Consider the following 16,658-nt stretch of genomic DNA (forward strand, 5'->3'; position numbering starts at 1 on the left):
ATAACCCCTCTCTGGCACCAGCAACAATCCAGCCGAGAGTCGACAGCAACAGGCCACAGGTCCCGTATATTGTACACGCCCCCTCTGCCATTTGGCATTTAGGTGGCATTTTCGCATGGCGACAAACTGTTTGCACCTAATTATGGTCAGTTGTTGCTGCTGCTGCTGCCGCGTGAAGGCACTCCTCAACATGAGCGGGGCTGTTAGGACACATATCTCAGAAGAACAGCCCCCCTGCTGCTGCTGCAGCTTTTAGAAATATTGCAGGATACGGCTGGTAGCACGTTGGTCAGGATGGGGGTCCACGGTGAGTAAAATGGGTGAAAATACAGGCAAGGATAAGGGCAGCGTGGACCTTCACTTTCCCAGTAAACGGAGCTGGTTTCAGAAACCATCTTGCTTTATAAAACTCCTGATTATGGCCCGGGTGAATAAGAAATCCCTAGAAAAGCCCTGAAGAGTCGGCCGGTGACTGGAACCTGACTATTTTCAGCTTGATCCTCCGGGAACCAGTCAGCCTCGCTTTAAAGGAAAGCTACCTCTGTCCCCTCTCAAGATCCTGTCACAAACCCGCAGATAAAAAGTGTAAACACGAGCGCTGCCTCGGTGTGCGCGCTGACGAAATGAGGTAAGCGTTTGTGAGTAAATGTTTGCACAACTCCACTCTACGGGAAGGTCACCGTCTCTCCATGCAGCGAACCCGCAGAGACGAGGGTCTCGATCACCTCCGTGGCGCCTCCTCGCCCTCCCCCCCACGATGGAGGGAGTCTATGCGCTCATTAACCAGCTCCATTAGCCACTCGGACTGGGTTGCACATTAAATTTTCCCCGTTTCACCTGACAAGGAGTGTGAAGGCAGAAGGAGAAGTGTGAGGAGGAACGTGTCTTTTTTTAGTCTATCCTCTGTTGTAGGAGTGTAAAAATATTTTGTGATGCTCACATCCCACACGGAGGAATAGGCAGAAAACCAGGGGAGCCATTTGAAGAGATAGAAATTTTACAAGATAAAGTGATTATCTTCTGAAGTCTGGTTTGTGTGTGAACTTAAATAGTTAAGGTTTCTCCTGCACTGAATAATAAACCTGCTCTGCTGTTGCTTCAAAAAGAATCTAAACGCCCCTAAGCTTGTTTTAGCAGCTAATTGGGTCAGAAACGTTTTAAGCAGCGGGTCAGATAAAGCTCCATACAGACTGAAATGCAGCAGCTCGTCTTCACGACTGCACCACAGACAGAAAGAAGCCTTTACACAGCGGCCAAGACACAAGAGACTTGAGAGGGGGAGAAGGAGACTTTAGGGAGGTCTGCATATTTTAAATCTTTTCATTAAAATAGTGGTTCAGCTAATTTAACTGAGCTTAATAATGCAGACTCCTTTGCTCTGTATACAAGTGTTAACCGCCTGCTGGAACAAAGGCGGCTCTGTTCCCAAACACAACACAGCCGAACTGTTAAGTACATTCCTATAAAGCGAGGAACAAAGAGCATGTGAGCGTGGCGGGAAGCAGAAATGAATACAGCTACTGAGGGGGGGATAGCGCAGCTCGGCCCCTTTGATGGCAGGAAATGTCTTTACCATCGCGGACGGTGTTTATGCTGCTTTGTAGCACGCTTTCAGGACTGAGGCAAAAAAACAAAAACAAACAGGGTTTTGCAGGGGAATCTCAGTGGGAATCGTGTTTGGAAGAGATTAGGAGTGGAAAGAAAAGAGAGCGGGTCTTGAGGTCTGTTCTCACAAAGAGCGGAGGGGGGGGGGATGGAGGAGATTGTAGAGGTTAGGACGGTTCACAGCGATGAGAGCTGCACAATGAAGGAATAATAAAGTCTGCCATCTCCACTGTGGAAAACAAAAAAAAAAGAAGCTCAGACACCTATCCGCAGACTAAATAAAGTATGTGCACGAGTGTGGTGAAGCCACCCCCCCCTCCCCCCGAGCACTGGCAGCTGTGGTTCACCCAGTCGATCCGCTGGCAGTGACAGACAGGCAAAAACAATTTAGACTCGCCCATCAAAGCGCATGCTACGCCGACCGCAGCGGGCGGAAACGTGACGCACCACACGGAAAATACATAATCCTCCTCCTGTGTGTCTGGAGGGGAAAAGCAGTTTTTAAGGTTTTGTTTGCTGAAGTAGGAAACTCACAGTTTCAACCTGACTTTCTGCTTTCTCTTAAAAACAACTGACCCGGCATCAGAGTTCACGTCACAGAATATGGAATTAAACTTGTTTTGTGAGGCGTTTAAGTTACTTAACAAACCCTCACCTACCTTCATGAAACATTCAAAAATGTTTCTCACCTGATAATTCCCAGAGGAACTACTCTCCTGGCTTTTTACTAGGGCTGAACAATTAATCGCATTTTCAATATAATCGCGATTTAAAAAGACGCAATTTCCAAATCGCAGAGTCTGCAATTTTTGGCTATGTAACAATCAGGGAATTAGACACGTGCATAAAGTGGGTTTGCTCCACATGGAAGGGAAGACAGTTGCAGCAGTGAGATAATCTAATTTTATTACTTGTTTTAGAGTTTATATAATCATATATAGCATTAAGTACAGGTCAATCAGTTTAATACATAGACTTGCTTGTTGGTTGCACTTTATGTTCAACAAGGATTGATGTCCAAATCAATTAAAAGCTGTTCTCCTGAATAATATTCTGATTAATAGAAACATTAAAAGTTCTTGTTTTAAATAGTCCTTGCTCACAAACGTCTTTATTTAGACGCCATTGTTGTTGCTTGTAGTTAACGCAGAGAAAAGTCAAAATTGCAATTTTGGTTGAAATATATCGTAGGCAGAACGCAATCATTACTCCTCTGAGTTTAGATGCTGTGGGTGTTTTCGCGACTAATCTGCACAGCGAGGAAACAAATTGATTTGTTGTTTGTATACGTTTAAAAAGACATGATAAATTAAACTGGAAAAAAAAAAAAAAAAAAAAAAAAAAATCGCATTAAATCGCAATATTAAGAAAAAAAAAAAATCCCAATTAGATTATTTTCCAAAATCTTTCAGCCCTACTTTTTACTTTTCTTTTTCAGGCACGTGGACGATTTACGAGTCACGGGGACCAAAGGTGATTCGTCCATCTCTAAAATCAAGGGAGGAGTGAGTGCCGTGTCTTCACATGGACGACCTAGGCAACAAATTATTTTTTAAATCCCACCTTAAGCCTCTTGGTTCATTAGGTGCCCTGAGAAAGTAGCCCACTTTGACGTTTCCAATTTTAATAACGTCGTTTTGCTACAACCACAAACTCAAGCTGGAGGGAAAAAAAAAACTGATACGCTGGTTCCGATTTGTTTTTGGCAAAACTGAAAAACCGTACCGCGCGTTCGTTTGAGCCGCCGCAGCAGCCAATCAAAAACGCTTTGACGCACAAAACAGAACCCAACGCATAGCCGAGGAGCTGACACACAGCAGATGGTCGAATCGGGGAGAGCAGAGAGAAATTACAAGAGGTTTTGACAGTTTTGCCCCGTGGTGTACATCCTGGCCGACTTGGCTTTGGGAAACAGTATATGAGCGATCCTTAAACACGCAGAGATCCTTCGCTTCCTGATCAAAGCGCGAGCACATGTGCACCAGTTGTCTCGCATTAGATCAACAAGCATTCAGAGATGGAGGATAGATGGGGTGAGCTGGGAGTCAAGCTGCAACACATGTACAAAATGTCAGCGGGTCTGTATAAGATTGCTGCTTTAGGGGGGGGGGGGAGCCGCCGCGGCCGGCCCGCCTGTGGGGATGTTGCTGTTGTTTTAAAGGCCGTGCGAGGCGGCGGGTTCAAGGTACAGGGGTGTAGACATTCCTCAGACCTCACAAGCAATCCCTGAAATTTCCTCCTGCTCCTGCCTGCTCCTCTCTTTTGACTGATGCCCTCCTTCCCTCTCTCCTCTCCTCTCCCTGCTGGCAGGAGTTAATTTGCACCATGTGTTCTTTAATGGAGAAAGAGAGGAGGGGGAACAAAAAAAAAAATAAGACCCCGGTGGAAGCGTGTGAACTCGATACCACTGTAAATCTCCGCTTCCACGGCGTCGCAGCCTTTCCACCCCTCCCTCCCTTCCTCCTCCTCCTCTCCTGTTCTCTCTCTCATTCGGATTTTATTGGCATGTCACACATTGGACAAGCTGGAAATTACACCGAGCTGAGCTGAGAACCAGCGGTGAAGCACGCCAGATATCTACTTCGACAGTAGGGAGGGGAGTGAGGAGTGAGGAGAGAGAGGCGACCGAAGAAAAGCGGTAATGTGGAAGAAGACTAGGAGGGAGGGTTAAAATTAGCCTCCCATTTTCAGAGCAGAGGGCAATCCAATTAAAGCGTCACCGGTCCGCACAAATGTGTTTAGTGTCTGCTCACTCGGTGCCGGGTGACTGAGGAAGACACGGGAAATTATGTTTTTAGAGCAACGCTCAGCGCAGCCACTGAGACGCTGAAAAAAATAAAAAATAAAATGCTGAAGGAACAACGTCCCAGTCATAACTACAGCGCCTTGTTCAGGGATTTGGTGCGACAGATCAACACGGATAGAAATGTGTGGCTTGCATTGTTAGCCTCCTTTGCTCCGATGCCTTTAAATATACCCCACCTTTGCTCACCAAGGCTCTCTGGCAAACCTCTGAGGCGTTTGACAGCTCTTCATTAAAGACAATTAGTTACCCGGCATCTTTTGAAGGGGCGCCAGAGTGAAGGCAACATATACTTTTAAATTAGCATTAAAAACAAAGGCGTGAAAGTCGTGTGTCCCTTTTACTTATGTGAAATACACCAGTTTGAAAAAGTTCCGGTGTTTTTATTTGTTTTCCTTCAAAGTGCACTTAAATCCTCCACCATGGCATCCAACCACCCACTGAGCCGTTTACGTTCCTGCAGGAACGCCCGCTCGGCCAATTTAACAAGTGTCACCGGACCAGAGCGTCTGTGTGATCTTTTCACCGTGTCCACAACAAAACACCAACGTCTCCGTGCCGCGTCGGCTCTTCTAGGCCGGACCTTCGCAAAACTAAATAAATAAAATAAAAACCCAAACAGAACAGGAAACAAAGCACAGATGTAGGATCAAAGTCTGTGAGGTGGGCATAGTTTACAACCTCAGAAGCTCGTTTGTTGTGAGTTAGCAAATACTCAGCGATTATGAAAGGGAAAGTCTTGCTTTGTGTTCATGGTAATTTCACAGGATGTAGGTTTCTGTTCAGTCCGGCTTCAAATTGCTCTGATTACATTACAAAAAGAAATGGGCGAGAAAAAAAAAAAAAAAAAAAAGAAACCAAGAGAAAGACGGTGGGTTACACTCACAAATTCAGACACTTCCAGATGACTGAGTGATCGTATAAAGCCCTTAAGATAAAACGCAACGATACATTACATTTAACAGAGAGCGGCTGATCAATCCCCTTTGGGAGGGAAACTTTAAGAAGGAATATTCTCCCCCCCGGGAGAAGCTTTAGAGAGAAAACATGTGAAGTTGTGCTACATTATTTTGCTTTGCTTAGCAGAGCTTGGTAGTTGTATTTAAATGGCAGCAACAAGGTCTTCAGTATAACGTGGATCTCTCTGATGAAAGTCTTCTCTGTTGAATAATTTAGTAACCAACGAGGAGGTGACCATTGATTGAGCTTTTAAATAGCCTCATGCCCCCCCCTCCCTCCAGCATGACTAAACCTCCCCCCCCCCCCTTCCATTGTCAGCAGGCTGCACCCACTCCCCATCTGGGAAAGTAATCAACACATAAAACTCTTCTGATTTCACTCTGCCCTATAGTCTATCCGAGAGACAAAGACACCATCCTATTGGCTGAACAGCTGGTTTCCATGGCAACATTTAGGTAAAGCAACATAAAAAGGAGAAAGAAGAGCGCTTTTGGCCCCAAACGGATAAAAAAGAGGCGGCCAGAAGCCGCAGCGAGAGCCGAGTAGTTTTCCAACCCACTAGGAGGGCTGAACGCGGCTCTATCTGGGTCTGAAACGGGTCGGCTCAACTTTTGGCTGCTTTATTAATTTATCACCGTGCACATGTTGACAATCAATCTCACCTGCCTCCCTGAAGAGACACGGTTCTGGAGCTGTCTGAGCGATGCATGCCTGTCTCTGTTTAAACCGAGCACCGATCCAAGCATGCAAGCTGACACCAGAGTAAGGACTAATACGCCGCCGTGTTGCAGGCCGTGACTGCTTTAAAGCGTGTTTGCACAGAAACAGCAGCTGCTGCAGCTTGTGACCCCGCCACCTCGGCTAAATGACCTAATGTTATTACAAAGAATGGATTAAAGGCTTCACCCTCAGTGAAAACTCAAGTGTGGAGAGACGGAAGAGGGGAGAATGGGGGGGAAAAGGCGGGATTAAACCTCATAGAGGAGCAGCAATCTAATGTGACATTGTGAGGAAGGTCACCTTAAAATAAAAATAACAACTTATAGCCTCAACTTATTACTTTATTTGTCAAACACAGCGCCAAAGCAATCGTGCACTTTGAGAGATTACAAACACAAATGCTTTATTTTAATGGGACTTCATGGAGCCGACCAACATTAGCTTGACTAACTTGCTTCAAATATCTAAAACTTCCTCCCTGACCTGTCTGCTGTGTTCCTTGGCCTCCATGTTGCTGTTCTCTGAGGCCTTCACCCTTCAGCTGGATTTATGCTCAGACTGGATTAGATGGAGGTGGACTCGTTTTACTCAGAGCTGGCCTCTGAAGGCAGCTGGTTGCTGACTTATATTTGCAGATAAAACATCTTCAAACCATGTATGATCTTCCTCCCACCTTACAGTCCTGTGCTCGTTTGTGTTGGCCAATTGCATTCAATCCTAATAAAAACACATTGCTCTGTTTGGTTTTAACGTGACACAATGTGAAATAGCTGAAGTGCTATTAATACATTCTCAAAACTTAGTACATTTTTTTTTTAATCTGTTTGTTTAAATAGTAAATAGACTCTTTAGGCTTAAATTTGGCATAAAGGCTCTGATCTCATGTCAGTCTGAATACAGGTGACCATCAAGTCGGTTTGGGCCTTTATCGTATCGTTTTTATCATTAGCGCGGAAAATTTCTTATTGCGATAAGAATTCAAGTTTATTGTGATAACGGTAAATTCCAACTAGTGGTGTTGAAAACCCTCCAAAAAAAAGCCACTATTGTTATTTTTGCTGTTTTCTTCAGATCATCATAAACAACATTAAATAAAAAAAAATACTAAATGCAGTTGCTTTGTGCAGTTTGCAGTTCATTTATATAACTGAATGACACGCATGTCAAAATTAATTACACTATTAAATGTTTTTTAAGCACAACATTTACATTTATTGGGCTAACTGATATGCACTCAGAGCCACGCAGTTACCGAAAAAGCTGCAAGAAGCTGTAAATAATCTTTTATGGTCGATTTTATCGTGATATATCGTGATAACATTTTAAGTCCATATTGCCCAGTCCTACCATCACGGGACACTGAGTGTTTTATAGGGCTGAACGATTTTGGAAGATAATCTAAATGCAATTTTGTATCTTAATATTGCGATTTAATGCGATTTAATGCTGTTGTCAGAATATTATTCAAGAGAACAGCTTTTAATTGATTGGGACGTCAATTCTTGTTGAACATAAAGTGCAACCAACAAGCATGTCTATGTATTAAACTGATTGACCAGAACTTAATGCTATGTATGATTATATAAACTCTAAAACAAGTACATTTAGATTATCTCACTGCTGCAACCCTTTTCCCTTCCACGTGAAGGCAAACCCACTTTAAACATTTTACCAACGCCTAAAGGACGAGTCTGACTCCCTGATTGTTACATAGCCAAAAATTGTAGACCTCTGCGATTTGGAAATTGCGTTTTTTAAAATCGCGATTATATTGAAAATGCGATTAATTGTTCAGCCCTAGTGTTTTACTGGCTGTGGTTCTTACTGCATTAGGCCTGCTACTCAGAGGCAAACAGGCACGCTTCGATCAAACAGCTGGCAGCCAGCTAGCCTGGCCAGACCCGTCTATAGACAGCTAGATGCCCTTGTCAGAGCCGCTTCCTCACAGAGTGCACAAAGACAGGCAGGCACTTAAGACAGCAACTCACACACAGAACTGTGTATGCCCACATGGCCACACGTTGATGCCTGTGAAATGTACCAGCTCGCTCCCAGCAGCTGAGTGGACTCTGGAATGAGGGAATGAAGCGAACACAAATACAGGCGCGCAGAAAATAGCCTCTAATGACTGGAGCGCCCCGCTCTCAGGAGATGGCAGCGGCTGCTGCTCTACTTGATAAATATTAACAAGAAGCGCGACTGATGGTGGTGCTCACTGATCCATAATTGCATTTCAAATGTTGGGGGTGGGTGTGGAAGGGTGGTCACGAGTGGGGTGGTGGGGGGGGGGGAGAAATGGGAAGATAAAGAGGGGAAACTCCAGCTTCTAGGCAGTGACAAAGAGAGAAGCCACAACTGTCTAGTCATCCAGCTGCCATCATCTGGGTGCCTCGGCAGCGATGGGAGACTCTTTAGTCTCAGCACAGAAGCTGAGCTTTCCAGCCCAGGACTGTCACATCCACTGAGTTCCTGCAGCATGCATCATCACAGACCACTGACTCTGCTGCTGCGAATAAAAGGGAGAGACCAGACCACGGAAAGATGGACGGAAAGGACTTACTCGACAGCAAACGCACATCAAGTGAAATGTTTTCATTGATCTGAGTGCGTGATGGACAGAAGTTAATTAGCCTGTGGATTTCATTGTTAAGCTAATTCAAAGCACTTTGGATTCCATTAGGCCTGTAAGTCAAGGTCTGCTGAAAAACTAATAGCTGCTCATGTTAAGAATGCATATTTATGCACATATATTTGCATCTTTATCAAACATTTTTAATTATGGGGCTTTGAATACGTGGCTTTTTTTTTTTTCAGGGCGATATGACGAGCTCCAGCTAAGTGATGGAAACTATGATTTCCAGTTGATGCGCATGTGTGACATGCAAAACCATACAGGTTGTGACATGACAGCGAACATACAGCAGCGCGTTTTACAACCACGGCGGTGAATATATGTCCGGATGAGCAGGAGATTCTCCCTGTCGGAGAACCCTGAGTCAAAATGCAGCAGTTTGATTGTTATCAGGTGCTTATTGTGCAGAAAGCGCTTTAGCATCTTAACAATCAGTAAGGCCATCTGCTCCGGTAGCCTACATGCATTCAGCTGCATAACAGACATATTTTTTAGCACTTACCCGTTTTACTATGTAGCACTTTGGGATTTTTTTTTTAAATATAAAAGTGTATTACAAGTCCAAAGTATTATTATTATTATTATTACACTGCATTCAGCTTTTGAACCGTGGTTTTAAAATAACGATAGCTTAATAAGAGTGACAAGTGACAAGTGTCCACATGACAAGCCTGTTGGTGTTTTATGCAAATATCTCCAAACAGCCAAACGGTCTTTCTTGTCAGTAAATAAACACAGATCCATCTTTCCGCCCGCTGACTGAAGTGTGCAGCAACAGGTGGAGGAGGGTTCGACCAATGCAACTACGCCCTAAAGAGCTTGAACTTATACCCTGTATATACCCGTAACCGTTTTTTATATTCTCTGCATCCCTTAGCAGCACTGATGTCCCCAAGCCCAGTCCAGGCTGCACACAATAAACCAGGGAAACGTGTTTAAAAGCACGCCGCCATGGTATCTTTACTCAGCTCTAATTGCGCCTGCATTCTGGGTCTTGTTCAGGTTTCAAGTCTATCTGCAAAAACGGCCACTTAGGTGCTCGGGTGAAGAAAAGTTGTTGCAGTAAATCTAATAAGTCTCTTCATAAATTAATTAAGGAAAGAAAACAAAGTGCTTCACACAAATTACAACATAAATCCAGTTCCAACTTTTATCTTTACGGAGCCCCTCAGAATAATAAAGATTTATCTGAGTGGTTTGGGTTTGGAAAGAGCAAACGCTGATGGCTACAATCCATGATCTGCAGATGAAATACTGAAAAACTGGATTTTTCCCCTTCCATTAAATGCATCGAAACTAAGAACTCAGATGATTTCCAGTCTACACATAAATCAACCAACAGAAAGTACAGTAAAAACCCAGGGTTTGACGCACAAAGGGGGATGATGTGTTGATTCCCTTCTTTCCTGCTGCATTCCAAACTACAGTACTACCTTTATCATAAAAAATGCATTTTGTCTCTTCTGTGTTATACTCCTAAACAACTATCGTGGAAATCAATGCTGGTCAGAAAAACCCTGTTTGTTGCATCTCTAGTAATAAAAAGACAAATCAAAGAAGCCAAAACAAAAGCTGGCGAAGGATGACATCAATTAAAACCCGTCCTTTAGCCAGACGTCACTGATTATTAGACATTTAGGGGACAGCCAAATCCCCTTCCACAAATCTTGCCTGTAAGATAAACAGCCAACACCCCCCCCAGCATGAATTATGACTTATGAGCAGCCTTTTTGTTGCTACGCGTCTCATAAATTAGACCGACGCGAGCAAACGAGCTTAAAAACCAGAGACGAGCTGCGTTCCTGCTAGTGCAGAACGCACAACACAGAGGGCAGCGTTTGCTGAAACACGCTTCACAAGCGGAGAGAAAGCACGTCTCTGTCAGCTATAAACAAACAATACAGCCTGATTAAAACAGATAAAGACTAAAAATACAACGTGCACAAAACGTTACGCGCCGGCCACGTGACTAAGAACAACTCCCCGAGCTGCTCAGACCCACAACATGCGAGATGGACTTGTGGCGAGATAATTGCATTGTGCGTGGCTCTAATTAAATGTCCAGAAGCAGGAAGATCCTTGGGTGGAGATTCCTGGGAGTGTGTGTGTGTGTGTGTGTGTGTGTGTGTGTGTGTGTGTGTGTGTGTGTGTCTGTGTGTGTGTGTGTGTGGTGGGCTCACAGTGGGAGAGTGAATGTGTGTGGGTGTGTGATGGCGTATGATGGTGTACTAGGCTCCTCAATCCCCCTCGATCCCAGAGGGAGAAATGCTGCAATCACTCCATTAGTGAAAGAGGAAAGGAGGGGGGTGGGGGGGGGGTGAGACAGAGAAGCTGGGAGGAAACAGAGAGAGAAGGATGTGACGAAGAAAAGGGGGGGGGGAGGACAGAACACAGCTGACTTGGCCAATAACAGCAAATGAGGTTAGCTACAAGCAGAGAGGGAGGTAGGAGGGTCAATGAGCGTCGAGGACATGGACACAATGACTCCCAACACAGGATGAGAGGGAGGCAGGGAGGGAGGGAGGGAGGGAGGGAGGTGAGTGACAACAGATAAGGAGGAGAGGGGGAGAAGGGAGGGATGAGGTGTAGAGACAGATGGATGAGAGTGAGAGAAATGGAGACGGAGGAGCCGGTTAAGGTAAGAAAAGGAAGATTGATCGGTGACGTCAGGGTCAGAGGAGAGATGATGCTGCCGACTGTTGATCAAGCAGCTGCTTTATTGTCTGAAGGTGTTCACAACGTCAAACTGGGGATGCACCCACATAAAAAAAAACCCTGCAAATACTAATTCTGCTCCTCTGGCCGATAAGCCATGTTTTCCCACATTGACGACTCCTTCGACATAGCAAGAGTATTTAAAGTGTCCAGAACATCATCGACAGGATGGTGTGATTCTGATCGACTGCAGCGTTGTTTTATTGCACAGTTTTTCAAAGACGCACATGATACAGGTTTTAGGATTTTAATGAGGTCTGGGCGTGGGATTTGGTAAATAAGACAAATGTCTGACACAGACAACAACAACAACAGGAAAACTTTAACAAATGCTACGTTGACGACATTAAATGTTTGCTTACTTCATTTTTTTTTTTTTTTTAAATATAGGCTGAGATTTGAGGGTCAGCATTTGGCCAAATAACATTTATTTGAGTAGAAATTCAGAGCGTTAGCTGTCCAACGGTGTTCTTTGTGGCGGAGCAGACATGTTAGGAGGAAGGCAGGAGGGTGAAATCTATACGAGCGGATCAATAAGTCAGAGAGGTTGCAGTGGGCACCGCGGCTGCCACTGTTGAGTAAACAAGCGAAGGAAAATGATTGTCCTCCAAGTCAAGGATGACCCCAATCATGATCTAACAATTGATTTTGTTCCTCCCCTCCAATCTCTCTTTGGTTTTTTTTGCATGCGTTATTGCCAAAAGTGGGAGTTTCTGTACAGAAGATCTAATCTGTGCGTTTCTGAAAGAAATGGCACGTTGAACGACGAGCAAAAGAGGGCAGCCGGTTCTTGCAGCACACGGCTGCATTCACGGTTTATACGCAGCGCTAATTGGATTCACAGGTCATTAGATAAAGAACACAAGTGACACTGTCAGCTTAAAGACTGGATCAGATTGGCAAGAAAATGGAGATGGCTGCGAGAAGGGTAATATTGATGGGGCTTGTTTGGTACAGCACCAATAAAATGATGTTGTTCTACGCTGTGCCTCTGAAGCCCTGTTACACCATGAATGGCGGGGGGTGGAGGGGGGGGGGGATCAATAATTTGTGAAGCAAGAAAAGGTGGAGGAAGGACAAAGAGGCAGGAGGAAATGAGAGAAAAAAAAGAGAATGGTGGTTATTATGTTGTTTTTTAATGCATCATTACAAGGATGTGCACCATAACCCCACTCATTATATTTCACTAAATAGTTCTGTCTTTCTTTTTCCGTATAATCCCTGTTTTTTTTTTTTTTTTTTTAGCAGCACCCAGAATAGCAGCCATTTTTTTTTTTTTTGTTGTGATTTGTCGCCCTGTGACAAAGTGGACTCACTGAAAAACACTGTAGTTGTTTAAAAAGCCAGCGGGGCTCGTTGTTTTAACATAGGAGGACAAGAGTGTAGTCTGCTCGTACACACTGAAGCATGCAGATGGCTGGTCATTAATTACAGATGGACTGGGGGAGGGAGTCACAGAGAGACAGATACAGAGAGTTGAAGGGAGAGGTCAGCTAATGCAGTCAGTTTTCTGTCTCTCTCTCGCTCTCTGGACAATTACCTCTAACTGCCCCCGCACCTCTCCGCGCCCCCTTTAACCACAATGCAGGTGCGGAGCTTTTTTTTTTTTCAGGCCCAACTGTATGTGTGCGAGTAAAGGGCAATTTCGCAATCCTCAGCGCTTTCTAGCAACAATCCGCTTAAAGCCAGGCTGCTGTGGGGAGCTGGCTGCGAGTCCTAAACCCTCCTGGACGCTCAAGAACTGCCCTTCATTGACAAAAGAGCATCCAAAACATGCACACCTCACTGGGCCTGACCGGCTGCACACGACCTGGCACAGCGCCTGGCAAACCTGTTGACACTTTGCTCAGATTAAAACCCAAAAACTCTTATGTGTTTGATTGGAATTTCATATGATGGACCAACACAACATTTGCTTAGGCTCACTGTCACGTTAGAAAGTCAACCCCAGTCCCGTCTTCTGCAGCTATCAGCCTTTAGTCCATGATTGCTCTGATATCTATCTATCTATCTATCTATCTCTCTCTCTCTCTCTCCTATATATCTATATATATATCTATATATATATATATATATCTATATATATATATATATATCTATATATATATATATATATCTATATATATATATATATATATATATATATATATATATATATATATATATATATATATATATATATATATATATATATATATATATATATACATACTGTAAGATGGGTGTTTTTTTTACGGGTGGGGTTAGTTTGCAGCCAAATGTAACTTTTCATGTTGCCAAAAAACTACATTTTGGACTGATTATTACAGCATGATGCTGCCACCACCGTGTTTTCCGATGGGTATGGTGTTCTTTTTGTGATGTTCAGTGTTTGGCGCAATCTGCAAATGTTGGTTTTTACATAAAGCGTAATCTTTTGGCAGATTTGGTGAGAGCAGTGGTTCCCAAACCTCTCAGCCTGAGACCCCCTAAATTACTACCTGAGGCTGGTGACCCCATTCTTTTTTCTCTTGGAAATTTGGAGAATAAAATTGTAAAATTACAAGAATAAAGTCAGAATTTTTGCAAAACCTCTTACAAGACAGTGCGGCCTTCCACCGGTGTTAAGATGAGAAAGGTGGAGCCTCTTGTAAAGTTATACTGTGAAATCTGTTTCACACATAAGAAAATGCTAAATCTTTTTAAGCAAATTAGCATCAGATCATCTCACGACCCCCACTTTGGGAACCCCTGGATTAGAGCACCTTCTATCACACGCTTAATGTGGCCCCCCTGTATGGCTTAGGGCAAACTTTCTTCTTTCATAAGGGCAGAATTTGTGGAGTTGGTTAAGTTTGAGCATTTGGCCCTTGGGTGCGCTGCTCAGACAGCCAGCCAATCAATGATCCCTCCAGAAAAAGCATAGCCCTGTTTTCATCTGGCAACATAACCGATTCAATAAGCTATTCCGCTTATGTTTGAGCTTAAAAAGACAGTTGCAAACCACAAAAACCTGAACAAAATCATCACACAAGAGAACAATTAAAAAGCAACCAATCTGGACGTGTGATTTCAGGTTTAGCTCGTGAAGATACACTTGGTTGTCAAGAAGATCCTGATCACTCAGGAAAACAGCCGACACACACAAAAAAAACAAAAAAAACCCAAAAAAAAAACAAGAACATTATTACAGATGGTGATAAAACACAGGGGAACAGGAAAGCTAACCGAGATCACACACACACAGCGCGTATTACTTGAAAGAGTTTCTGCATGATGGGCACGAGGCTGTGAAATATTTATGACTCGTGTGTCGGTGAAGCAAAGTATCTGCATCTCTCCGAAAATAATGCACCGTCTTTCATCTGCGACAACAAAGACTAATCTGTTGTGGTGAGCTAACATGCAGCTTCCCTTGAAGAAGACGGTGCAAGACAACTAACTACAACTCTGTCTGTGTGTGTGTGTGTGTGTGTGTGTGTGTGTGTGTCTGTGTGTCCTATTGCTAAGAAAACAAGCAGCTCCTTGCTAAACTGACTGAGCTTGATGAATCAGCCATTCTTGCAGCAAATTAAAAACTAATTTCTTTCTTTATGCAGGGGAAAGAGGTAATTTGGCCACATTAGGTTGCAGAAAAATCAATTTAAGACTGGTGAGGGTTTCCTTCATTAAATCAATTAAGTGCATCTACAAACATCTATATTTTCATTACCAGCATTATTACACACAACGCGCAGCGGCCTGCAAACGTGGCTAATACTCAAAGCACAGTCCCTGTGGGCCTTTATGTTTGTCCAGGCAACAAAACTCGGGACAAAAAAGTCATTTTTAAAACCAGCCTCCATGCAAACCACAGCCACAAGCAGCACAGGCTTCCTGCTTCAGAGCAATTTTCCGCCATTAAACACCCAGCTTGATTGGTTCGTGCCGCATCTCGGGTGAGCAGAGGGAGAGAAGCGCAGAGAAATCTACTCACCAGCTTGAAATCCTGAATGCTACAAATGAAGTACGGAGTATTGGGTCGCCGGCTCTCGATGTACACACAATCTGCAAGTGAGAAATTGAAAGGGAAAAAAAAAAGGGTTTTAGAGACGACGTTCACACTTATCAGAGCTTTCGTGACGTTAAGCAGCCAGACTCGGCAATACATTAGTTCTTGTGCCGTTACCTCTGCTGAAAAGACATTTGTCTCCTCCAGTCAAATTCAATTGGAATGCGAGTAATAGGATTAAAGACTTTTGGAGCGCTACAAGGTTGCCTTTCCAAAGCAAACATTACGCTCAAGGGGAATTATGTTATTGTTCCTCTGCGTTTATACACCAGTGAGCAACCCTGACTTTAACCTCATCCCCATCCAACACCCCCCCACCGCCCGGAGTCACCCCTGCATGGCCGTAACCATGGAGGCAACGATGGCGGGGAGCAACGATGGCGGGGAGCAACGATGGCGGGGAGCAACGATGCCGGGGAGCAACGATGGCGGGGAGCAACTCGTTTTCTGACATTTGACGATTTTCCTTGCATGTTATAAACTGACTCTCAAACACATTTACAGGGATAATTTTCTAAGCGCGTAGTGCCAGCCACGTTTAATGGCAAAGATGTTTAAAAAGCATTAGAAATTAACTCAGGTTTTTTTTTTGTTTTTGTTTTTTATTGTAGCATAATCTGATGCAGAAATCCAAGTTTTAATTAAGATTCATTTCTTCATCTCTTTATAATGTGATTTTGTAGAAGCAAATCACCAGTGACAATTATTGATAGTCTGTTCAGACATTTAGTCTTCTCCATGGATCTTTGACCATTTCTCTTTTAATTCACATTCTCTCTGTCAAAACCTTTTAGTAAAGTACTCATGAGCCACAAAAGTGCAGATTTTCTTATCTTTTTACAAAAAGAAATATTTATTTTTGTGTTTTATAAAAAAAAAAAAAAAAAATTCAAAGATTTGTAGCCAGGCAGCACTTAGGACACCTACTGATTCTCTGCCATGCGCCCCACAAGGTTGCCAGGGCCTCTGGATGAGGCGTGACCGAGTCTCCACCACACTTAGCAACAGATAGGAGGTATTTGTCCTGATATTCAGCCTCTAATTCATGTCACACCCACCTGGAGTGATTTCATGTTTGTGTCAGAAGCCTCCAGGTTTTAATTTAGATCTCATTCTATGTAAAGACTCCATAATTATCACCATGGACTCTAACGAGGCAATAATGAATTACTGATTAGATGTTCCTAGACAGT

The 16,658-nt window shown here is 43.7% G+C and overlaps 1 protein-coding gene across 4 annotated transcripts in view; it reads right to left on the reverse strand.

The window, feature by feature from the left end:
- Positions 1-16,658, reverse strand: part of rerea (arginine-glutamic acid dipeptide (RE) repeats a) — a 164,145-nt gene that overhangs the window by 83,052 nt on the left and 64,435 nt on the right. For all 4 annotated transcript variants that reach the window (XM_036136822.1, XM_036136819.1, XM_036136827.1 and 1 more), the window contains exon 3: positions 15,391-15,461. In XM_036136822.1, the coding sequence (XP_035992715.1) occupies positions 15,391-15,461 (71 nt within the window). The remainder of the gene's footprint in view (positions 1-15,390; positions 15,462-16,658) is intronic.

Source organism: Fundulus heteroclitus, chromosome 1, assembly GCF_011125445.2.
Source record: "Fundulus heteroclitus isolate FHET01 chromosome 1, MU-UCD_Fhet_4.1, whole genome shotgun sequence".
In the NCBI taxonomy this organism is placed as follows: Eukaryota; Metazoa; Chordata; class Actinopteri; order Cyprinodontiformes; family Fundulidae; genus Fundulus; species Fundulus heteroclitus.